General features: G+C 37.6%; 1 protein-coding gene across 6 annotated transcripts in view; it reads right to left on the minus strand.

Annotated features, from left to right (window-relative positions):
• Positions 1 to 25,479, minus strand: part of NALCN (sodium leak channel, non-selective) — a 274,410-nt gene that overhangs the window by 135,306 nt on the left and 113,625 nt on the right. For all 6 annotated transcript variants that reach the window (XM_067016966.1, XM_059042399.2, XM_067016967.1 and 3 more), the window contains 3 exons: positions 21,189 to 21,320; positions 7,878 to 8,045; positions 3,727 to 3,918 (listed from right to left, as the gene is read on the minus strand). In XM_067016966.1, the coding sequence (XP_066873067.1) occupies positions 3,727 to 3,918; positions 7,878 to 8,045; positions 21,189 to 21,320 (492 nt within the window). The remainder of the gene's footprint in view (positions 1 to 3,726; positions 3,919 to 7,877; positions 8,046 to 21,188; positions 21,321 to 25,479) is intronic.

A 25,479-nucleotide genomic window follows, 5' to 3' on the forward strand; every position in this document is an offset into this window, starting at 1 on the left:
ATATAATCAGGTCCAATCAAACCAGTGTTGGGGTTTACATCTAGTCCTATTTCCCCAGGGAGACGACACCCCCGCCGGATGGCAGGGTCAAGGTCAGGTTCCAGAAACAGCCAGCGTAATGATCTCCCGGGCACAGATGCTGCGTCCCCTTCGCCAAGAACGCTCCTCTCTTCATGACCAGTCCTCTCTTGAGCCTCTCACGCCTTCCCGCAGTTACTTCCTGCATCCCATGGCCCTGTGTGTGTTGGGGGTTGCTAGCCTCCAAGACGGAGTGGATCCAAGTAAAGAAAATACAAACAATTGCTGATTTTAAAAGCTCCGGTTTTGCATTGGGATGGTTCACGTGATTTTTCTTACAGAAAATCTGTTCTCCTGATGTGCTGTGCTTTGGCTAATAATATAATTAACCAACCTACCTCAACACCCAGCCACTGAGTAATGAGGGAGATGTCCCATGAGGATGGAAGGGGGCAAGATCCGCAAAAATCTAGCATCGTCTGCCCTGTGCTTATAATCAACTTTCCTGATCATTTCGTACCAGGCAAGTGTCACCAACGGATGATGCTTTATTTGGCTGGGAATGATAATGATGGCTGTTTGTAATTGTAATATTTTTAACATTTCTTGCAAGATTTGATTATGTTTCAGGAATTTAACTCTTAATTGCGTTCATATGCAAGGAGAAATCTAGTCACTTCCCGTGTCAACGCTGTCAGCTGCTGTATAACTGATTAGGGGCCCCAGAGTCGCTGGCTGCTTCCATTAAGATGGTCACGGTAATCAGGCGGAAAAGCACAACTGAGTAATCGGAGATCTGAAAATGCAGTGCTACTTGATTACAATTATGGCTGGAAAAATTAGAGCAAATCCCAAGGGGCTAAGGTGGGACTGGATCTAAAGCAGCCTTGTCTTTAATACAGAGTAGCCTCTGTATTATGCCAATTTCAAATACATTATACAGGATATCACTTTTTTAATGCTTTCTAAACCCAGAGTTGGGTTGTTTTTGTATATCATTCAACACACACAATGCTATGAGGAAAATACCATTTTTGCCTGTATTTTAGATGTGAAAAAATAAAAGCTTAAAGAATAATTCATTTGGTGTCATATAACTAAAAAGCGATGGAGCAGGAAGTACAGACTCTTATCCACGATGCTTTCATATGCAGGCCCACAGCCCTTATTCACAACTTCAGTACTCAAAACATTTTGAAAATACCCAAAGGTGTTTCGTTTGGTTTTGTTGGTAGCCCATTTCTCGGCAAAAGTCTGATCTGACCTAAGTCTTATCTATTGTCTTTATTTACCCTTCTTTGTCTGAAGGTGGATGTTTTGCTAGAGAAATATTAATGTGTTCGTTACAGGGTGCTGATTCAGACAGCTGTGGAGGGTGATATCACCTTCACAATATTTAGAATATTCTGCACTCCAAAAATCATCTGGTTCAAAGAGGTTTTGGGTAAAGGATATAAAGTTGGTGGGGTGAAATGAGAGGAAAGGGCCAAAAATGAAGATAAGGTATGAAATTAAGATAGGTCTGTGTAATAAATAAAGGCTTGTTACCATTTAGTACCCATTCCCCGCCCTGGGCCTAGAACAATGGCTGACGCTTAGAGGGGCCTGAATTAAACTGGCCTGAGGGATGGATGGTGATCCTGAGGATGGCAGTCTGCTCTTTGTATTTACCCAGTGAGGGGGCAGGGAAGGGGCAGCCTAAGAGAAGGCGGCCTTGATGACAATGCCGTCATCTTTGCTTACATCTCTCTATCCCTGGAGGAAGAGCTGGTCCCGCTGTAGAGGAGTCTGGCTCCAGGCCAATCCTAAGTGACCCGACCACGGCCAGGGACCAGGCTTTGCCCGGCAGCCTCACGGGGAGGGGAGAGAAGCTGCCCTGCCCACACAGTCTTGGGGCGCAGCTGTGCACTGCAGTGTCTGCAGGGAGTTTCAGGCAAGGACTCGGCCCCCAGGCTGCCCCGCTCCTGTGCACAGCGGCATTACCTGGCCGGCGCGCCTCTGCCCGGAGGTCTCCCCACGCCGGGGCCTCAGCTGAGGCACTGTTCTCCATCCTGACTCAGTACATTTTCGCTTCTAGCCCTTCCTCTAGTCATAGCCCTAGCCCCTGCCCGGTTCATAAAAGGGCAGGAGCTTTGTTCAGGGCTCCTGGGCAAAGACCCCTCCCTCGTCACCGTGCCAGGGCGGGCCCACCTGCCCCTCCCCCAGTGCTGCCCAGTGGGCAGAACGGGACCTGGGCAGCGGTGCTGGTTCCTGCCTGCTGCCTGCATTGCGGCTGAAAGTGAACCAAGGCTCACTGTGACTTTCGGCTCGGCCTGCTGGCCTACAAGACCACCTCGACACCTGCCCCGAGCCAGTGCCCTGCAGGCTGCCTTCGGGAACCTTCTGCCGGCGTCCTCTTCAGCTCACACATCTTTATTGCCCTCTCCTTGCGCTCTCTCACTAGCATTTAATCGTGATCACACTTTCACCAACTTAAAAGTTCCCTGGCTTTATGTCTTCCTCTTGTCAGTGACTGTCCTTTCTCATTTAAGTTCTGGAACCAGACACAGCTCAGTTCAACCTTCAGCACATGCTGTCGCCATGATGCAGAACTCTGTTCTCTGTGCACCTCATCTGGCTCACTAACTTCCTACTCCAGGGAGTCTTCCTGGATTCTTCCATTCCTGGTTATGGACCTCACCTCTGGGTTCCCAGAGCACCTTGTGTTTGCCTTTATCAAAGCCCGTCGTGTTTTTATGTCTACTTACTGGTTACCCACCCTCAACTGAGAATACTTGAAGCCTAGGGACTTAATTGGTTATGTCTCAGGATGGCCAACATGGCCTGGCTCTTGACAGGCACTCAACAAATGCTTGGCAATGAGTAACCCATTTAGTACAAGATTAAAAAAGGTAATAACCCAGAGTATATTAGTCTATCTGTTAAAATTTTTTTAAAAAATAACCCAGGCTATATTAATCTATCTGTTATGTTACAGACACATTTGCCCTCAAAGCTTATTTTTTTTAAAAATATATGTTTTTCTTATCCCAAGGCTATAAAAATATCTATATATATTCTTTGCCTTGGCCACTATATTTTTCCATATTTCTAAATCCACATGGAGTTAAATTTCAGGACCCTTCTGATTAGGCGCTGTATCTTCTACACAAGTTCTTTATGGATTGATTGGTGTTTAACTTTCTTTTTAGCCTAAGTGAATTCTAACAAGAATACAGAGTTATGAACTAGATGATCTTTTAAAGACACTTCAAATCTGAAGAGTTTATGAAATTTATATATTGAAAATCAAAATTTCCTTCTAGATCATGCCTGACATAAAAATAGATATGAACTGTAAAACAGATTTAAAATGTTAACTCTCACAAACACATACAAAGCAAACTTTAAACATTTTAAAATTAATAATTTTAAAGTTCTGCTATACTTTCATTTATAGGTACTAAGAACCCTATCTTCCATCTTTACTGGTTTCTGCATCTCATTCTATTAGATTATTTCCAGAATTTTAGAATCGACACATAATCTGACAATGATGAAAATGTTCTCAAACACCTGTATTCTGCAGAAAAGACCACTGTGAATATTAAAACTGAATTACTCCAAGTTATAAAAAAAGACAATATTTTAAAACCACTGTTAAAGTGAAATTACTTTCATATTAGTTCAGAATAACTGAATTAAACTGACTGCATTTTTTGCTCTTACCCTTGGAAACGTTGTAAATCTATCCAGCTCCTCGACAAAGCAGAACATCTGCAAACTAACTGCTGACATAACAATCAAGAGGCTGGCGGTAAATACAACCAAACTTCCGAGCTTTTTTCCAGGACCAAATATCTTGTACACGAAGTCTTCTAATGCAGGTGAAATTTTAATAAGCCGAACTACCCGGAGAACCTATTGTGGGAGGAAAAACACACACACTCGGTCATTTATTTATACTGAATCTTAAATAAGTCCATACTAATATCTCATTTTTCATAGCACTCTATAAAATCACATTTAGCGATAAAACAATTTAATAACTAGGATATCAGTAGCTCAGTGACTGCCATACAGCAAGAACTCAAGAAATCCCAAAGGAACGAAGGAAGGAAAATGGTGACAACTCAGTGTTTTAATATATGATGTGATAATTCAAAGTGGCATTAGTTAACGCATATTGTTGAAATAAAATTGACATTTGTTCTTCTAATGTTCAAATATCAAAGAAAACATTAGTTCAATATTAGGCATATTCACTGTCTCCACTTGCATTAAAATCATATTTAAAAGATTGCCTAAGTAATCTTGAATCCTGTCCCAAATTCTAATAAATACAGTCTAGGCACATCTGTGCAATTTTGATAAATTAATATTTCGTTAGCTGGAAGAAACATAACTTAACACAATTCTCGTGATTTGATCAGCATTTTCAAAGGGGTAGGCCTGCATCTGTGGAAGGGCAAAATCCTTACCGGTGACTCTAATTATGCCTTTTCATTTATTTGGGGATAAGTATGCTTTTCTCTCTGTCTACCCAATAAAGCCTTTTGGTTCTGTGTTCCTACAGATACGCAATAAAGTAAACCATACATTCAAAGATAAGCACTGTAGGACATTTTGTGGTTGCTTCCAAAGCACATTTTCCTGGTCACATTTCTAAGTCGGTTGCTAAAGGTCACTCTGCTGATTAATAGTGAGATACTGTAGCAATTGAGTGGTTAAGAATATGAATATAAGGTTAAACTTCTTGGGAATGAGTTTCCACCATTTGCTAGTTATGTGGTCTTGGGCGAGTTATTCAGTCTCCAGGAATCGCAGTTTACACTCTATCAAAACAGTTTATTCTCTAACGAGAAACAAATGAAGCCAGAGTGCCTGGCACACAGTAGGTGCACAATACATACCAGCCGGTGTCATCACCCTGCTATGTCAGAACTAGAGCATTTTGTGAAGACTTTATTACTCCCTGTAATATGCCCTATGTTCACTCCTGATATCAAGCATGTGTTCTCCTTAGGACAGGTGCATGCCTGGAATGCATCCACCCAGACCTCCCCGAGGTTCGCTCCTTCTCTGCCCAGATGTCCCCTCTTCAAAGAGGGCTTCCCTGAACAAACTTATCTAAAATAGCACCCTCACCCCACAACTTCTATCCTTTTCACTCAGCTTGTTTCACCTGGACGGCATTTCCTGTACCTGCATCCCTTTTGTGCACTCGCACTTGTGTACTTGTGTGTAATGAACTGTTTGCCCTCTAGAATGCAAGCTTCCCGAGGTGGGCATCTTCTCTGCCTTGTTCACTTCTCTGCCCTCAGGATCTGGAACAGTGCCTGGCACATAGTAGGTGCTCAGGAAATCTCATCTGAATAAAGAGATGGATAACACCCAACTCTCAGAGATAACTGATATAAAGGGAGACATTTTATACTGAATTGTTGACTTCATTTAGATATGAAAAATGTGACATTCACTATGGGAAGAACTGCTGCCTGCACGATGAAGGAAGGTCACGTGAGATGAGAAGCAAGCGTGAGGACCAACAGGGGAAATCAAAGTCAGCCCATAAAGAGCCAATCTGTTCAGTACAGTGGGTTCTCTAGATGTGACTCTGCAAAAATCCTTGTGACATCTAAGTTTCTTGAGAGATTTAGCTTTTAGGCACAAAATAACTGAGACAGTGTTTATCTCATTAGACAAATATAAACTTGGCTATATAGAGAGAGATACAAATGAAAATCACTCAACTATTAACATGAACTATTACAAATTATAGAGACATTAAAATTGCAAACTTCACTGACGTTGTATTGTGACTGTATCTATAGCTATATGTCTATATATAAAACGATTGGAGCCATGCACACTGATTTTAGATATTTTGTGAAAAACAGAGTAGAAGAAAAAAACCTAGTGGTTAGGACTCCATGCTCTCACTGCTGAGGGTCCCAGTTCGATCCCTGGTTGGGGAACTAAAAACCCCATAAGCCACGCAGCCAAAAAAAAAAACAACCCAGAGGTGGTGGCTTTTAATCATGTGTAATAATTTGATTTATTTCTTTCCAGTCATTTTTTCATTTATAGGTATTTTACATACATATATAGAGCTATATATGTTATATATAGCATGGATATGTAGCTATACATGTTATATAATTTTATACTGTTTTGCATTTAAGCAGAACAATCATATCTGAGTTACTACAAATTCTTCATAACTATTTTTATGGTCAAATTTGCATATGAGTTGTTACTAAGCTATTCCTCATATGCTTACCAGTTAAACAGTCCCCATTTTTTCTCTCATAAACAATTCTAGAATGAATATTTTTGTGTGCAAAATTCTGACCTATTTGTAACTTTTCACTGAAAAATTATCTATGAGAAATGATAAGAATTTTAAATCCCTGAATATATTTTATATGGTACCCTTGCTGAAATAGGCTTCGATGTCTTTCTTAATTTAATAGGTTTGGAAAAAAGATATATTGTAGTGTTGACTATGAGGCATATTTTCTGTAATTATGTACGATGATTCTCTAATGTAGGTACTAAATGCTCATGTTGATTTTGTGAATCTAGACAGCAGTGCCCGAGAGCATATAATGACACAAATGTTTGGGAAGCATATCTTGTATCAAGAGTTTCAAACATGTGTATGTCTCTTGCCCCAGGCATCTCACCTATGATAACCAAGGCTGAGGATATAATCCAACCAGTGGCAAGGGATTTTTGTTCAAAGATGTTGACGGTACTGAAAGCTTGAACCGTGATACCCTCTGTGAGTTCAGTGTGTTTGCCTGTGATTAGGAGAGGCTCAGCTTTTCATGTGTGTTTGTGGGGTATGTTTTTCATTTTTGCGAATTATATTTTCACGTCCTTTCTCCCAGGTATCAGGAGTGCTGAGTTTCTGGTCACGATTGGACACCTGAAGTTAATACTGCTCTGAAAATGATGGCTTTGGTATCATCAATAAGTAAGTTCAGTGAAGTTGGAATGTATTTTCTTTCATCTAAGGAGTTAGAATCTTGTTTCTCTGAATTGTTTCTTTAAAAGTTCTACTGCCATTTTATTCTCCAACTATTTTAAAATATCTATGAAGAAAACAATGCAACTTCTGATATTTACATGATAAATTATACAAATGACCAATTTCGAGTCAGAAAAATGACTATACTTGAGATTTTCAAACTTCAGATATCCCATATACATACATTATATTTTAACCAAGTAGTTAAAAAGAAAGCTCAGCATATTGCTATTATTCAACAATTACAAAGAATATAAGTAATAATTACTTTTGTTTACTGAATAAAGTGATGTGATTGAATATATCACATTTGAAAAAAATATATCCAGTTATTATAAACAAAGTAAAAAATTATAGGTATTGTTATTTAATGATCACAAAGAAAATAATAGGAATTCATAAATAATAAAGTATGACTAATTACAATCTGCAAAGGTAAGTTTTATTCCTTATTATTTCAACTGTAAGTTAGTATTGAGCAAACATATTTAGACTTATTGAGAAGGGAGAACTACACTTGGAATTAAATTCATATTTCTTGCTCTTTAAAGTGTGTGTCAACATCTGATGTAGTTTAAAATTTTACATGTATGCACAGGTGCATAATATCCACGTACACATAAACTATGTACTTCTACACACTGTGCTGATTTATGAACTGTATGTAAAACATCTCCATTTATGACTCTGAGTTTTCAGAGTTTTTAAAACAATGAAATGAATGCACTATTTTTGGTATTTAAAATGTCATAGGGCCTATTTGAAATTTGTATTTACTACAGTTGTTGGCATTTTCCCTGGAAAGAAAAAAATTCTAAAGATAAATACGCATTATTCGTATTACCTGAAAGTATGTGAATTGAGAATGATAAAGATCTGGATATACATGAAGAGTGGTTCCAATTACGAGCAGCAGCTCGAATTTGTGGAGAGATGAGCTAATATATCCAGTAAATCCCAAACACCATATCTTCAGAAGTGCTTCCAAATCAAAAAGTACCGTAAAAGCCACCTAGAGGAACAAAGGGACAGTGAAATTGTAATCTAAAACTATAATTTATTTCAAAATATTTCATTTGTTAGGGCATGAATTTTAGCCACTATCATATAAAATGAGGCGCCATATCATATAAAAATCTAGAACAATATTGTTAAAAATACGGTTTTGAAACACACCAACTAGAACATCACAGACCAAATATATCTTAAGCAATCAGAGAAAAATATGTTAAAATGTTAAATGTTTGTGAGTGGTATTATTTCCTCATTATTCATCATTTGATATTAATTAAAAGTCATTGCCATTTATAGAATTACAGTGCTATATCCAGAAAGCCTGCATTTTTCTATAATTTGTATTCTCTAAAAAAAAAGTTTCTACAATGCACGATATAGTATAATTACACTTACATATTACTAAGTGTAATTGAACTACAATTTAAAAGTTTATATATCCTTTATATCTTTGGCCACATAAACAGCAGAGAATTTTGGATTTTATTGGGTTGGCCAAAAAGTTCGTTCGGGCTTTTCCATCACATCTTAGGGAAAAACCCGAACGAACTTTTTGGCCAACCCAATATAGCAAGGAGTTTATGTGTATGCGTATGCACTCATAAATTAATATGTTAATATGTCTACATTATTAATTTTATAAATTAACAATCAACATTACTGTGTTAATAAATTCGTTCGATCTCTTAATCTATCACATTAATTCTAGGAATTTGCTATTGCAAATAACAATATTATAAAGTACATATACAAACATAGCATATTATTTTTCGTTTACTTGTCCTATGGATAAGAGCACTCATTTTATAAAGAAGTTTACAACTGGAATTAAAATGGCAATATATTAACTTTAAAAAATTTTTATTGGATAGTTGATTTACAATGTTGTTTTAGTTTCAGGTGTACAGCAAAGTGAATCAGTTATACATACATACATCCACTCTTTTTTAGATTCCTTTCCCATATAGGTTATTACAGAGTAGTGAGGAGAGTTCTCTGTGCTATACAGTAGGTCCTTATTAGTTATCTATTTTATATACAGTAGTGTGTACATGTCAGTGACATAAGAGCACATCTACTCATAACACATCTCTGTCAGAAGATACCAAAGGATTTGTTGGAAGATAGGAATACAGGATAGCTTGCTTCTCTTTCTCTAGGCCAACGTGGAAGGGATTTTCTTGCACACACATTTGGAAAATGTGAGGAAAGTGGGGTTTTAATAATAACATTTTTAGGACTGGAACATTGAAGGGGTTGCAGATGGTTAATTTAGGTGTGAGGAGGAAATCCACATTACTTCTCTAGACCCACCCTGCTTCTTAATTTAAATTGACGTGTCCCTTTTAAAAAATGTGAACAGACACAGAAAAGAAACTTATGGTTACCAAAGGGGATAGTTAGGGTGGGACAGATAAATTAAGAGTTTGGGAGTAACATATATACACCACTATATATGAAATAGATAAACAACAAGGACCTACTCTATAGCACAGGGAACTCGACTCAAAATCTTGTAAAAGCCTATAATGGAAAAGAATTTGAAAAAGAATACATATATATATACACACACACACACACTCATAAACACACATATACGTGTGTATATATATATGTATTTGACTGAATCACTTTGTTGTACACCTGAGACTAACACATAGTAAATTAACTATACTTCAATTAAAAAAAAGGGTAACAGAGTAATACATTTTAACTGTGAAATAATCCTAAATACACAAAGTATTAATAAAATTCCTGCCCACCTTTCCCAGGTGATTCATGGTAACCATGTTTTATACTCCCCCCTCATCCAAACATACATAATCACACAACGGGCGTACATTTTATGTGTCGTTCTGTAGCTTCTCACTAACAATCATGGACGTGCCTGCAGGTTAAGAGATGTAAGTCCTACTTATTCTTTTTATCAGCTGCATAATTTTGCATGGTATGCAATGTTTATTTAATTCAACATTTTCCCTACTGATTCGTTAAAGGGAGGTACTTCTTGGGTAAGGAATCATCAGGAAAAATGGTTAAGCATTTTGCTACTTCAGAAAAAAACAGACTGTACTGACCAGCCTTATGCAATATCAGTTTTTATTGGGCTTTCCTATCTATAAGTAGAGTCTCAAACCTGGCACCTCTGGGGCAAAGGGCATGTTTGCCCACTTTAAATTTTAGAAAGCATTAAGAGATTACTTTCAAAATGTGACGTTGTCATTTGCCTTTCAGCAAGGTAGGAAAGTGTTTTTTGTCCTAAATCTTTACCATCACCTGATGTAATCAAACTTAATAAAACTTTTGCTTAGCTGTCCAGATGTGTACTGATGACTTAGATTAGTTTTTTAAAACAATTTTCTGTTCATAACCTTGCCAATTTTCTATGGTGGTGTTGTTTCTTTCTTATCAGTTTTTGGAGTTGTTGATATTAAGGACATTCATCTTTGTCTGCTATATAAACTGAAATATTTTTTCCCTAGTCAACAGTTAGATTTTTAACTCTAGTGGAATTAGTTCTATAAGCACTTTAATTTTTATATGGTCACGTGTGTCCATCTTTATAACTTTTTTCTTTACCTTGTACATATAAAGCCTTAGAAGGATTAATAACTAGTCTTCATATCTAGAAATACACTATGTTTTTCTATTTATTTGGCCCATATTCTTTAATAAAATTTTCCCCATAAAGATGTTATTGCTTGATTTTGAAATTTATTTCTATTCATTTAATATTCCAGTCACTAATGAAAATGAATTGTTCTTACTTTCTTTCTTTCTTTATTTTTTTTTACCATTTCTACCTAGTTATTTCCAGTGGAAAGAAAAGCTACTGATTTATTTAGATTGATTTTTCTCAACTTGCCTTACTAAATTCTTCTATTAATTCTAACATTTTAAAAATCTCTTGGGCTTTATAAACATATATATATTTCATGTGCCAGTGAAGATACGATGTTTTTCAAGATTTATTTTGGAGTTAATTGTATTAATTCATTAGCTATAATGGTATAGCCAAATAGTAATATAGACTAAGTAATGTGGTGGTAATAACAGGAGTCCATAATATGCTCCTTATTTTCAATGAAAGTTTCTCAGTATTCATAGATGATGGTTGCTGTGAGCTTAGGGTAATAACTTCTACCATGTTTAAGGACTTTCTTTCTCTTTTATTTTACTTAGAGGGCTTTAGCCTTTAATTCATTGAGGCAATGAAATCTATCACAGGAGGCCTTGATTTGTATATTCCTAGAATAAACCCTAGATGCTTATGCTGATTTTATTGGATAATATTTTATTTATAATTTTTGCAGCTACTGTCATAAATACAATTGGTTTGTAATTTTACTTATACTATAATTATAAGGTTTGGGTTAAGCCTATGGTAGTTTCATCAAACTTATTATGGAGTTTCCCATCTTTTGTACAATCTATAATTTCTTAAATAAAATAAGAGTTATCTCATCTTTGAAAGTAGATAAAAATCCAGCAGAAAAACCACATGGGCCCCATCTTTTTTGTAATGGTAGATGAAAGCTTTCCAATGTTCTTCTGATCAGCTTTCTGACCTCGTCCATCAACTTGATAGTTTGTACTTTGCCCGGAAATCATTCATTTCCTCTAGATTTTCAAGACCTGTGTTTAGAGTACATTTTTCCTTTTCAGAAAGAACTGGTTCAGCAGAGGGCATGAGGTATCTTACAAATTTGCTACCCCTTTAAATCAACTTCTTGGCTGACATTTCTCAGACCTGAAAGTAATATGATTTTGAACTCCAATCCCACATGGGCAGGCTTGTGCTGACGCATTTTCACAAAGCGTGCTCTTTCTCTACTCTTTTGGAGTCGAGGTCAAGACTGAAGGTTTCCCCACTATTTCCTTCTGAGGGATGGACATTTTCCTTCTCTCATTGAGGTACAGACCTTATGTGTCCTGATGTTACATGGGGGTGTCTCTATTTTGACTCTTCACCTTAAACAGCCCCTCCGTCTGTCCAGGATACAGCTCTTAAAATGGCAAGTTCTAGGTGACAAGCATATGCAAATACCCTCAGGGCAGCCACTGGCCTTAGAGCCCACTAGCTGTTCTTTATTCACATCAACACAATTTTTGGCCTTGAGAATACTCCTTAATTTTTTTTCATGGTCTGCTAAGCATTTAAAATGTTTTAATATTTTAGGTGTCACTTTTAGTTTCTTCATAGATGATTTTCAGCCCTTTTCTGGGGCCACTTTGTATGCATCTCCTAGAATCAAGATACTATTTGATTTTGTGTTTAGACATAATCATATTTTCTACGATTTTAAAAAAATCTTGGACCTTCTCTGCCCCAACCTTTAGTCAGCCATTTCTCCTTTAAAGGCACACATTCTATGATTTTTGATAGGAAAATTCAACCCTCTCACATATAGCGTGCCAAAGTTATACCTGGTCTTATGTTTCTAGTTTACTGTATGTCATTGATATTCATCTTTTAACCTTTTCTTGTCTTTTCTGGCTTGGTCAAATTGTTGTTAATGTCTTTTCTCCCCCTTGTTTATTTGGACTCTGCTTTGCTAATCTCCCAGTTTAATTCCCAACTGTCCTACATCAACGAATACTTTTTTTTTTTTTTTTTGCGGTACACGGGCCTCTCACTGTTGTGGCCTCTCCCGTGTCGGAGCACAGGCTCCAGACGCGCAGGCTCAGAGGCCATGGCTCACGGTCCCAGCCGCTCCGCGGCATGTGGGATCTTCCCGGACCGGGGCACGAACCCGTGTCCCCTGCATCGGCAGGCGGACTCTCAACCACTGCGCCACCAGGGAAGCCCTATACTTTTTTATTATCGCATCCAAATTGAATAACTGTAAACTCCTCTCCCGCACAAATGTACTTGCTCACACGTCCCTCACACCCATGCCAACCTACAAACTTCACAATATCCTTCTCTCACCCACACTCCCAGTGATATCACCCCTCTTCCTAAATTCTGCTTTTTCTGAGATCAACCATCAATTTTTTTTTTTTTTTTTTTTCTGGCCGTGCCGCACAGCACACAGGATCTTAGTTCAATGACCAGGGATTGAACCTGTGCCCCCTGCAGTGGAAGCACAGAGTCTTAACCATTGGACCGCCAGGGAAGTCCCAATTCCAGCTTTTTGAATTGTAACTATTTCTTTTTTTTCAAGGACCCTTACTTGACATTTTAATTACCATCTTCCATTTAGAGTCAATACCCACTACTTTTATTTCCTTTTCATCTTATCTATCTAGTCCTGTGGGCTGTGAAGAATTTGTCTTAGGCTTAGCATACTTTGGGGTAGTTTCCTCAAATAAACATCAAGGGTTGTATACTGTCTCAATCCTCTTCTATCTAAAGTGCATTTTTAACACTGACATGAATATTTTGGCTGCATACAGTCTTGAGTTGCAGTTCTTTTCTCTCAGTGGTCAATATATTTGTTGGTTCACTGCCTTTACTTTCCAATATTGAGGATGAGTCATCCAAAGCACAATATATTTATCTTGATTTTGCAGGTTATTTAAGCCCATTTGGAGGTTTAAAAAAGATTTTTCTTTATGCTTGCAACCAAGGAAGGTCACCAGGATATGCCTAGGATGTACCTTTTTTTCATTTATCCTCTCTGAGACTTAGTGAGCTCTTTCAATCTACAGATTTATGCTTTACCTCAGTTTAGGAAAACTTTCTTCTCTCATTTATTATTACTCTTCTTTCTGTTCCCTTTGTCCTCCAGGGGCTCCTATTATTCACATCTGAGTGGCTAGTCTCTTGCTTTTCCCTCATGTTTTCTAACGTTTTTAAATTTTTTCCACTTGCTCTCCTATATTAATAATTAGCTCTCATCAACGACCATGCCCTTTTCAGCTCACTTTTTGAAAATGTTAGTCAAAGTTCAGAAGGTTTGTTTCTTGCCCTAATTAACTATCTTTGAGACACTGGGGAAAAAAAACCCCTACTCTCTCTCTCTCCCGTCAATTCTACTCTACTGGGAAGTTCCTGTACTAGATGTTCATCTTGGATTTCCCAGTTCCATCCTCAGTTTCTAAATCCCTTTGTGTAAGAATATTTTTCTTTGCTTGCTCATGGCTATATGCTTTTTGTTTGTTTGTTTGTCTTTAACAGTCTCTTGAGTCAGACAGAGAAAGACAAATATACAATACCACTTACACGTGGAATCTAAAAAAAGGCTACAAATGAACTTATCTATAAAATAGAAACAGAGTTACAGATGTAGAAAATAAACTTATGGTTACCGGGGCGTACAGGAGGTAGAGGGATAAACTGGAAGATTGGGATTGACACATACACAGTACTATGAATCAAATAGTTAGGGCTTCCCCGGTGGCGCAGCGGTTGAGAGTCCGCCTGCCGATGCAGGGGACGCGGGTTCGTGCCCCGGTCCGGGAAGATCCCACGTGCCGCGGAGCGGCTGGGCCCGTGAGCCACGGCCGCTGAGGCTGCGCGTCCGGAGCCTGTGCTCCGCAACGGGAGAGGCCACAGCAGTGAGAGGCCCGCGTACCACAAAAAAAAAACCACACACACAAAGACAGATGGAATGACCTGTTTAAATGATCATAATTTATGATAAAATAGGCAGCTGGATCCATTTGCATTATTATTTGCCTGGTGGGAAAACTTATATGCTTTTCAAAGACACTAAAAGGTACTAAAAGTGATTTAGCAAACTATTATGTGATTATGTATAAATACCCATATTCCCACTGATTTTCCTACTAGAATTCCTGATTCCAATCCTCCTGGGAGCAAATACCTTTTTTTCTAACATAGTTTGTTAATTGTTAACAAGCTAACGTTCCCATTCTCTGAAAACCAGTATCAATCGCAAAGTGCCGAAATTTCATGGAAAAATATTATGCATAAAAATATGTCTAACTTACTTGTAATTATGGGTTATTCTGGCGTAGGGGAGAACTATGTCAGGAATGACAGAAGGGATTTAGGAAAATTAAGTTGCCAGTTATTTTAGAGTCAGTTAGAGGGTTTAGCATAGGATTTCAATTCAGCAGAAGATAACGGGAAGAATCAGGGTAGAAGCAGCGAGGTGTTTTTAGTAACCTCTGTTCAATGGGTGGCTCCAGCCTGCCTCAAGGAACTCAACCTTGACAGCTGCTGGACAGGGTGGAACTTTCAACGGTCATGCTGTTGGCCGTATAAAAAGGAGGCTAGCGGGCTGTCTGCAGAACCCAGTGACCTGGAAGGGTTCCCCAGAAGCACCGCCTAAGAATGTGTCCAGTCTAGAGGTTATCTGCAAATCCTGTTTGTTTTATTTTTTAAAATTTTTGTTGGAGTAGAGTTGATTTACATTGTTGTGTTAGCTTCTGCTGTATGGCAAAGTGAATCTGCTATACATATACATATATCCACTCTTTTTTCGATTCTTTTCCCATCTAGGCCATTACAGAGTATTGAACAGAGTTCCCTGTGCTGTACAGTAGGTCCTTATTAGTTACCTATTTTATATATAGTAGTGTGTATATGTCAATCCCAATCTTCCAATTTATCCCCCCCCCTTCCCCCTTGGCAATCATGAGTCTGTTTTCTACATCTGTGACTCTGTTTCTGTTTTGTAAATAAGTTCATTTGTACCATTTTTTTAGATTCCACATATAAGCGATATCATATGATATTTGTCTTTCTCTGTCTGACTTGCTTCACTCAGTATGACAGTCTCTAGGTCCTCTGCAAATCCTTAGCCGTCAGCAGCGCAGCCTCGTCATTCCTAGCGTGGGTGCGCCCATGACCTTGGCCGCTAACTCTTCAGTCCCCACATTGAAAAGTTCACAGTGGGGCCTTTCCTCTGCCTCGAATCCTCAGAGCACTTTACACCATCGGTGGGCGCTTAAAGTTGAAACTTGTCTTTTTAAGAGTGAAGGCAAGATTTGTAAGAGGATAATAAACTTTTCATAAATATTTTTGCCACATTACTTGAAAAAAATTGAAAACGATACATGAAAAAAACGAAATATTTCTTTCTACTTACAATTTTCCTAACTCAGTGTTTTGCAATCTTTTTTTTTTTTTTTTTAACCACCTCCCCGGCCAAGGAGTCTTTTTAGATATTTGGTTTCCAATCACTACACCATACGGAATTTTATTAGCACAGTTATGTTATAAATATAAACGTATCAATCTCTTCTTTATATATGGCAAGAATAAGATTTTTTTTGCCTCCCCAAGAATAATTTTTATCCCCTTAGAGGTGTTTTCACCTCCCTTTGAGAATTCATGCTGTACAGATAAATCAGGTTTGATGTCACGACAGCAGAGTTTAACTAATATTTTCAGGAATGCAGGTGGTATGAGTTCTTTAAACACCACATTTTATCAGTTATTTTCCAAATTTTCATCTTATAATAATACATATGTCATTTAATATCTACTATAACAAGCCCTCTTGTCCTCAAGGAAGTTATCAATAAGGGAATACAGATTTAATTAAAATTAAATAAATTAAATTAAATCAATAAATTTAAAGGAGTTACTGTCCCAAGAAACATGATTATATCTGTTCTTAGGATGACAGCACATAACTTGTGAAAAGATTTTTTTTTTTTTTTTTAGAATGAAAATTGCAAGAAATTAGTTTAAAATGCTTGTTTTCCAAAAGAACTTGTAATTGGACTTGTGAGGCTAGCAGGGTAAGACAACAAGAGAATGCCAAATTTCTGAAGCTCAGGAGAAAAATAACTGAACAGAAAATGACATGCTTAATATAAATGGAACAATGGAAATTGTTCTGCCCTTTTAATTCAATGAATAATGTATGAACATTTATAGGTGACAAATTATAAATGAGCTGATTGTACTCTGCAGGTCTGAGAAGATAAAATAGTAGAGATACTGCCCATATGTGCAAAGATATTTGAAATATATTATCCAAGATTTGTGTTGCAGACTCTATTTCGTAATTTCAGAGAAACATATTGGATATTCATGAGAAAATGAATGCATATTTACCACAGAAGAAGATAACAGGACAAATGCAATTCAAGGCAACACTAGTCTCCTAAATGAAATTCAGGTTAAATAACACCCAAATAAATGATGACCTGCATCATTCCAGATGTGTCTGTAAATCACCTACTCTTAGTCTATAGTGTAACTTCAATATTCCAGACAGTTAAAGAGCAAACTTTGGAGATGGATCATTGAATAATCGAGAATGTCATTATTGTGTTATTTTTTCACCCAGCAAGATACTGCCCAAATCCTATAGAAACACATGAAAAAGCTACAGCCAAAAGATACTTATTTAATTAAAGTTTCCCAGAAAATGAAATTAAACTTAATGACAATACGAAAGACTGCTGGCGGAACAGGATGAGTTACTTTCATAATTCAGTCATTTCTTGTGATTGAGATGAAATACGGTTGTCAGATTTTGTTGGAACTAAAATAAATGGCTCTTTCACTTAATTTCATTTGAACAAATATAAAGCCAAATGTCTTGAGAGGAACACAGAAATCACTTTGCTAGAAAAGATAATTTCCTGTAGGACGGCAAAATGATTCTATGCTTATGAAAGCCCTTCTGCCTCAAAACACAGAACGATCTTAGAAAAAGAGGAAAGCAAAGAGACACCCTGGAGTTCTAAATGAGGTAAACCTCTCTCTCGACCAGAAATGCAACAGGGATATGCTATTATAACTTCATTGTTCTCCTCTCTCTCCCACCAATTTATGAGTTTCTTAAAAGAGGAATTTTGTTAAAATTGTGAATCTTCTGTGCATAAGGCTGTGCTGATAAACTTCTGTTAAACATACAATCTAGTGGACATACAGATATATTTATATTTTTATATAATAATAGGAGAGTATTGTTCAAGTTTTATTCTTTATTAAGAAAATGAGACTATACATTGTAAAATATAATTATGTTCATTATAACACGTGATTTTATGTATATTAATGACAATGACTTATCTTAGATCAAAATGAAAAATGAAACTCTTACAAAAGAAAGTAAATCTTTACCTCTTTATGTTTATGTAGAGCCTAGAAAACAAAGAAAAGTCTTCCCTGTTTCTCAACTAATTCTAAATTTAGGTTAGTTAATCCAAAGTAACTAAACAAGTCCTCAGCTTCACAGTAGAAGCTAAGCAGGTTAATTTATGCTTAAAGGATATTTTTCAGACTGCAAGTTGACTCCTGTTGGGTAGAGTGGTTTATTTTGGATTTTCAAAATAATTTATTCTGGAATATGTGGGAACTCAAGAAATTACTTCTCTGAAAGCTCATGGCCTCTTGTGATCTACTTTAAAGGTAAACTTTTCAAAATATTACATAATGCTATTACCTTAAATACTATGTCATTATAGTCCATAAACTTGAATTGCTGTTATTATAGCCATGTTGAAGATTAAATGAGATAATGAATTCCTTGAAAGCACTTGGCAACATAACGGAACCTCTAAAAAAACGGTAGCTATTATGTTGTTAGTCTTACTATATTTGAATTTAACCCAGGGGGATGTTAGTTGGCATGCTCTGTGTTTCTACAGCTTAAACCAAGATCAAGTTCAATGCTTATTTTCATAAATAAAATCTCACTGGGACACAACCCTTCTGAGGCCACATTCAGTTTTTGCACAATAGCAGTAGAGTCTAGTAGTTGAAACAGAGGGCACATGGCCTGAAAAGCCTGAAATGTTTACTATCTGGCTCTTCAAGAAAAAGTCTGTTGACTCCTGGCTTAAGCCCAAACCATCTTTACCAATTTTTTTAAAAGAGAGTATTTTATTAAAAAATTAAGTGTGATTAAAATGACTTATCCAGGGCTTCCCTGGTGGCGCAGTGGTTGAGAGTCCGCCTGCAGATGCAGGGGACGCGGGTTCGTGCCCCGGTCCGGGAAGATCCCACATGCCGCGGAGCGGCCGGGCCCGTGAGCCGTGGCCGCTGAGCCTGTGCGTCCGGAGCCTGTGCTCCGCAACGGGAGAGGCCACAACAGTGAGAGGCCCGTGTACCGCCAAAAAAAAAAAAAGACTTATCCACACTCACTCATTTAAAACAAACCATGTGCAAGTTTCTGATACAAAGAAAAGAGATAATGTGATTTGAATAAAGACCAAACATGCTTTGCGAAACTCAGACACCCCAAATCGATAAATAGATGTGGAACAAATTCTGAAGGTTTCAGTAGTTCAAGAATAAAGTGATGTCTATACATTTTTTAAGTGAACTAAATCTCTACTACGTTATTTATGAAAATCAAATTTACTTTCAATGGTTTGGGAAGTGGGCAACAATTAATAAAAACATTATGTGCCAGATTTTACTATACAATCCTCTTTTTCTAATTTTTTTTAATAATCTTTTTTTAAAAGATTTTTTTTGTGTGTGGACCATTTTTAAAGTCTTTATTGAATTTGTTACAATATTGCTTTTGTTTTACGTTTTGGTTTTTTTGCTGTAAGGCATATGGGACCTTAGCTCGCCAACCAGGGATCAAACCCGCACCCCCTACATTGGAAGGTGAAGTCTTAACCACTGGACAGCCAGGGAAGTCCCTCTTTCTGATTTTTTAAACTAAAAAACAGTACTATATACAAAAAAGGACAATGACAAGGATTTTTCAACTACCACTGGACGCTACCTATACACTTAAATAGTATCAGTGAACTCTACAATATTAAAATATTTGAAATTTTGCTGGAATTTCTTACAGCGTGATCATAAATCAGTTAACACACATAAACACATTTGGAAAGAGATCAGTTTTGTTTATGAAAAAGTTAGGTAAAATTTATTGGAGGATTCTGTTCTGTTCTTCTGTTCCCAGAATGGCTTATGTATTTACTGTATAGGATTGATTTCGTACGACTGAGTATGCACAGTGGGCTACAAAGGAAATGTTAATGGAATCTCTAAATATCCAGGGCTCCCTCAGAAGCAAATATAATTTGCTCCTTCCATTGAGACACGCATAAGGTCAATCGCGTGTAGCCATTTCTGTTTTTATTCTAGGCATTTCTGTCAGCAGCCATTTTTTTTTTTTTTTTTTTTTTTTTTGCGGTACGCGGGCCTCTCACTGTCGCGGCCTGTCCCGTTGCGGAGCACAGGCTCCAGATGCGCAGGCGCAGCGGCCACGGCTCACGGGCCCAGCCGCTCCGCGGCATGTGGGATCCTCCCGGATCGGGGCACGAACCCGTGTCCCCCACAATGGTAGATGGACCCTCAACCACTGTGCCACCAGGGAAGGACCCCAAATCCATTTTTAAATGCAGTGGGAGAATTCTGCATATATAAGAGAACGCAACTATAAGGCAAATTGATTTTGTATATGAACAGTGGTTCTGTAATAAAAATAATCACATTGCGATGTTTCTGCTGTTTAAGTGGTCTTTTTTATATATTGGATTTCTTGACGTGTAGCACAGCTGGATATGCATTCCTCACTTATATGATGAATGGGTTTCAAAAGAGCTGTCAATTTTTACATAAATACGTAACCAATGAATTCTAAGGTATATTTTAGAAATAATTTTTTACAATGCAAAAAAGTAGTGGTCTCCGGAAATCATTAAAAAATATTTAAGCATCAAATATTAACCAAGTTACCCCAGCAGTAAGAAGTCTATTACAAAACGCTGGTATGGGATGTGGGCTGCTGGATGATGCGAATGTCATCACTAAACCTACCTGTTCCTGACTGGACATCTTTAGTGCAGGTTGCAACACCTCAGATTTTTAGAACAGAAATCTTTCGGTTTCTCTCCAGCCCCCTCCTTGCTACTGCTGAGCTGACTCGCTCATTTATAATATTCTGAATCTGTGCTTGCTTTACGCTTGGGAGGAAACAGACTAACAGAACGCGACAAAGGAGAGAAAATGAGAGGTTGATAGGAAAGCAGCAAGGTGGCCAGAGTAACCCCCACGGCGAGGCTGCCGTGGCGGTGTGACACACTGTGGGAAAGGTCACTCAGGCCCAGGGTGACAGGAAACAAATCAGGCCACAGGGTGACCCAGGGAAACGCCTCCGAAGCAGACGATGAATGGGCTTTGGTCAAAGTCAAGTAATTAACAAACTGCAATTAATTTTCACATTTAAAAAAAGGTGCTATGACTAGCCGAGGTTTTCGTCTACCTTGAGAAGTGATCTGCACCCCGTGAGCTGCTTACCTCCGCCAGATAGAACTCGTCGTATTGCCTTCTGAAGGTTTCTTCTTTGTGATAGTTGCTGGCGGCCACGATCACGTCCACGGCCACCACGCTCAGGATGAGCATGTGGAAGACGGAGGACCGCATCATTTGCTGAGGAGGCAAAACCAGATGAGCTCTTAACAGAGAAGCCGACCCGTGAGTCAACAGAACTATGTGCTTAGGCCTTGGTCTGCAACATCTTTGTGATATGCTGCTGTGCAGAACAGTCCTTTTGTAAAAGAAATTTATTTTATCGACGTAGACTTCATTTACAGCGTTGTGTCAGCTTCTGCTGTACAGCAAACTGATTCAGTTATACATACATATATTGATACATTCCTTTGCAGATTCTTTTCCATTATGGCTTATCACAGGATATTGAATATATTGAATATAGTTCCCTGTGCTCTACAGTAGGGCCCGGGGTTTATCCATTCTATATAATAGTTTGCATCTGCTCATCCCAAACCACCAATCCTTCCCTCCCCCACACCCCTGCCCCTTGGCAACCACATGTCCAGAACAGTCCTTCAAAGATAACCTGATGAATGTTACTATATAGTGTGAGCAAAGGAATCATTTTTCTGCAGGCAGCTGAAAAATAACCGGGGAGAGAGTTTCAGAGACTTTTGGTTAAAAGCTGAAAACACATTTCACTGAACTTGTATACAGCCTATATCTTAATTTTCACTGATTAGTTAGGAAGCTGTTACCCTTACTACTGACTCTATGCAGAAATTATTTTTGGAAAGCTGATACCACATAACAAGTGTTGCTTTATTCTGTTAAGAGAAAGAGCTACTGCTGAGGAAAGCATTTTAGAGATAATCATAAAAGCAGAAAAGGGGGAGAAACCTAAGATCTGTTTATTTTAAAATTTATTACCTCTGTAAATTATTTATTTCTTTAAATTACTGTTTTTAATAATTTACTCTCTATGTTTTAAACCACTTTATTGAGGGATGGTTGACATTTTAAAAAGTGGTACATATTGAATGTATACAACTCAATGAGCTTGGGGCTAAAAATGCACCCATGAAGGCATCACCATCATCAAGGCCATATACATATCTGTCACCTCCCAAAGCTTCCCTTCAACTCCATTATTCTTATTATGACTGGTAAGAACACAACATAAGATCTATCCTCTTAGCAAATTTTATATATACGATAGAGTATTGCCAACTACAGGTATTTATGCTGTATAGTAGATCTTCAGAATTTATTTATCTTATATATTGGAATTTTGTACCCTTTGCATAAATGTTATTGAAAATTATACTATAACTAATAATAGATAATGTCTATATTTGTAATTATTATGTGCCTGGAGCTGTTGTAGGTGCTTTACATAAATTAACTCATTTAATGTCATAACGGCCCTAGGAAGTTACTCTAACTTTATAGAGAAGGAAACTGAGGCTCAGAGAAGTTAAATAACTTTCTCTCTGTCACACACGTATTGAAGATGGAACCACAATTTGGTTCAAGTCCAAGTCTGCTGCCTACACTGAGGTGAAATAATTAGGCATTCCAAAAAAATGACTATTTTTATAATAGCTACCATGTATTGAATACTATAAGTTTGTTATATATTTCATCTCTTTTCATCTCCACCATATATATATACACAGTGGGATATATTACTCACTTCCTCCAGTGAGTTCAGAAAGATTAAGTCATTTGTCCAAGGCCACACGGCAAGTATACAGCAGAGCCAGGCTCTGGACCCATGTCTGTTTAAGTCCATTCTGGGAGCCCCTGCCCACTGTGGGGTAGGAAGCATATAAAAGGACAGAGTGGAAGCTGAAGGCCCTGGGCGGAAGGAGGAGAGAGAGGCCGACCACATAACAAACCACTGAATCACATCCCTTGGCGCCAACTGCTCAGGGACTGGTGCCACCATGTAGCAGGGTCTCGCCTGGTCTTAGTACTTACAGACACATACGGACACCACTTGACCTCGACCTGAGACTCCTTCGGTCTTTGCAACTGAAAGAGCATAACTAAAGCAGAACCTAAGAACAGAAAAAAAGGGAAAGGATGCCTCTGAGCCCACCCCTGTCTCTCTGCATCCACGTACGCACATTCATATGGCTTCATGACCCTGCGGTCAGCAACGGCACGGGCTCTGAGCCAAAGTGCGTGGAGCTGAAACTCTACCTCATACGAACTCTGGCCCTGAGCAAGATACTGAAACCTCTCTGGGCCTCAGTTTTCCCGTCAGTAAAATGGAGACAATACTGGCTACTCTAAAAGTTGTGATCATAAACAAGTAAATATCTGTAAGCTCTTACATCAGCGCTTGCATATTATAAATGTTCTATTAAGATTTGCAGTAAAAAATGCAATTCTGTGAATGAGGCATTTTTCTGTTCAGGAATGAGAAATAAACTGCACCAGGTCAAAGAATTAATTACGTTGTATATTTGAGTCCAGAACCAAGTGAGATAAATAAAAGTAATAAAGTCTAATAATGTGAGAGATGTCAGAGCCATTGGAAAAGCAGATATCTAGTAAGGTTGTGTGTCACCATGGCTACTGATGCATTCTTACATCCATTTATTTGCTCTTGACTTTATTTTATGGGTAACACAAAATCAAGTTCCAGAACTGTCAACCAACATAGTTAAATGCACATCAATTTGCCTGCAGGAACTACTGACCTTCATAAAGTAGATAAGCAAATCAGTGGCCAAGTTTCTAGCCTCATTAGAATTTTTATTTAGTCTTTCTTGCATTGTGAGAGTTAAATTCCATAACTATTATTCCTTTTCTATACTCTTTTCAATATAATGCTCTATTAAAAGCATTTCAACTGATTTCCACTTCATCTGCATGACAGAAAAGCCACAACTTTCTATTTTCCTTAGCTGTGGATTTATGTCTTAAGTAAACTGTTATTACTGAAAGGTCCAAACAAAGCTTTTAGCCATGGCTGTCAAAAAACTTTTAAATTGGTTTTGTAACTGTCACAGCTTCACTTTGGTGCTGTCATTATAATTAGGTTGTTCTTTGTCTGAATGTCTACGTATCCCTGTTGGTACAGGGTCATTAAAATAATCACTTACAATGGATTTTGATATGCTATAATCACCATTGCTCGGCTGACTTTCTCCAAGTTAATAACTTTCAAATATTAAATAAGAATTAAGGTAATCAGTATGTGCAGTAGCCAAATTTAAATAATAAAACCAGTAACTTTAGCTTTAAAGGTAGAGCTATAGCTACACAGACCACTTCAACTTGATCCAATTCAGCCAACGTTTGAACGTGGCTACAGGCTTCCTTAATGTAGACTGGCTGGCAACGTTACACTTAGAGTCACGCTTACATCTATAGGACAGTCCAAACTTATACCCCGCGATTTTTCATTTTGTTGTAAAAATTAATGTAAAGGAAAATGTTAAAGTTGTAAGTGCCACAAAATATTATATAACTTGAGCTTTTCACAATTGTACGATTTAATATGGATGTAGGCTATATAGATAAACATACACATACATATATGTGTGTATACATGTATGTGTATATATATATTTATATATGTGTATATATCTCTATATTTATAGATATAGTTAATATAAGAATCTTCAAATCCTGCATACACATTAGATTTTTAAAAATTCCCTTCACTTGCAATGTCATTTTGATTTATATTTTTAAACCATCAGAAAAATTTTGCACATGTTTTGAGTTTGGCTTTGATCCAAGACCTACTGATTTCTGTATGTGACAGTTGGAATTATCAAAATATGAAGAAGAGACTATAGCAGAATCATCCCCAAGGCAGCAATGTCAGGAATGTTCAGAAGCCTTGTTACTCACAGTGTGGTCCCTGGACCAGCAGTTTCTGGGAGTGTGTTAGAAATGCAGAGACCTACTGAATCAGCATCTGCATCTTTAGCTGTGATTAATGTGGACAGTAATGTTTGAGAAGCTCTGTTGTAGAGGAAACTCCTAAGTAGCAGGTTAAACTGGGTGATCTATAAAACGTTTTATGCATTCACAATTTTATGATTCTAAAAGCCTGTAATCACTGACTAAAACACATAATAAATACTGGCTGGCATATTATGGCACTATATTAAGATACATCATCACAAAAATGGATGCCCACCTCCCCCTGCCTCCTTCAACTCCAAGATCAAAAATCAATTAAACCAGTTTGGCTTCATGAGACAAAATTATGTGTTGGTTTTTCAACCATTTGGAGAGGATTATGAAGATACCAGCACAAAGTCTTTCATAAAGTCTAGGAATGCGGGTG

The sequence above is a fragment of the Kogia breviceps genome, chromosome 16 (assembly GCF_026419965.1).
Source record: "Kogia breviceps isolate mKogBre1 chromosome 16, mKogBre1 haplotype 1, whole genome shotgun sequence".
NCBI lineage: Eukaryota > Metazoa > Chordata > Mammalia > Artiodactyla > Physeteridae > Kogia > Kogia breviceps.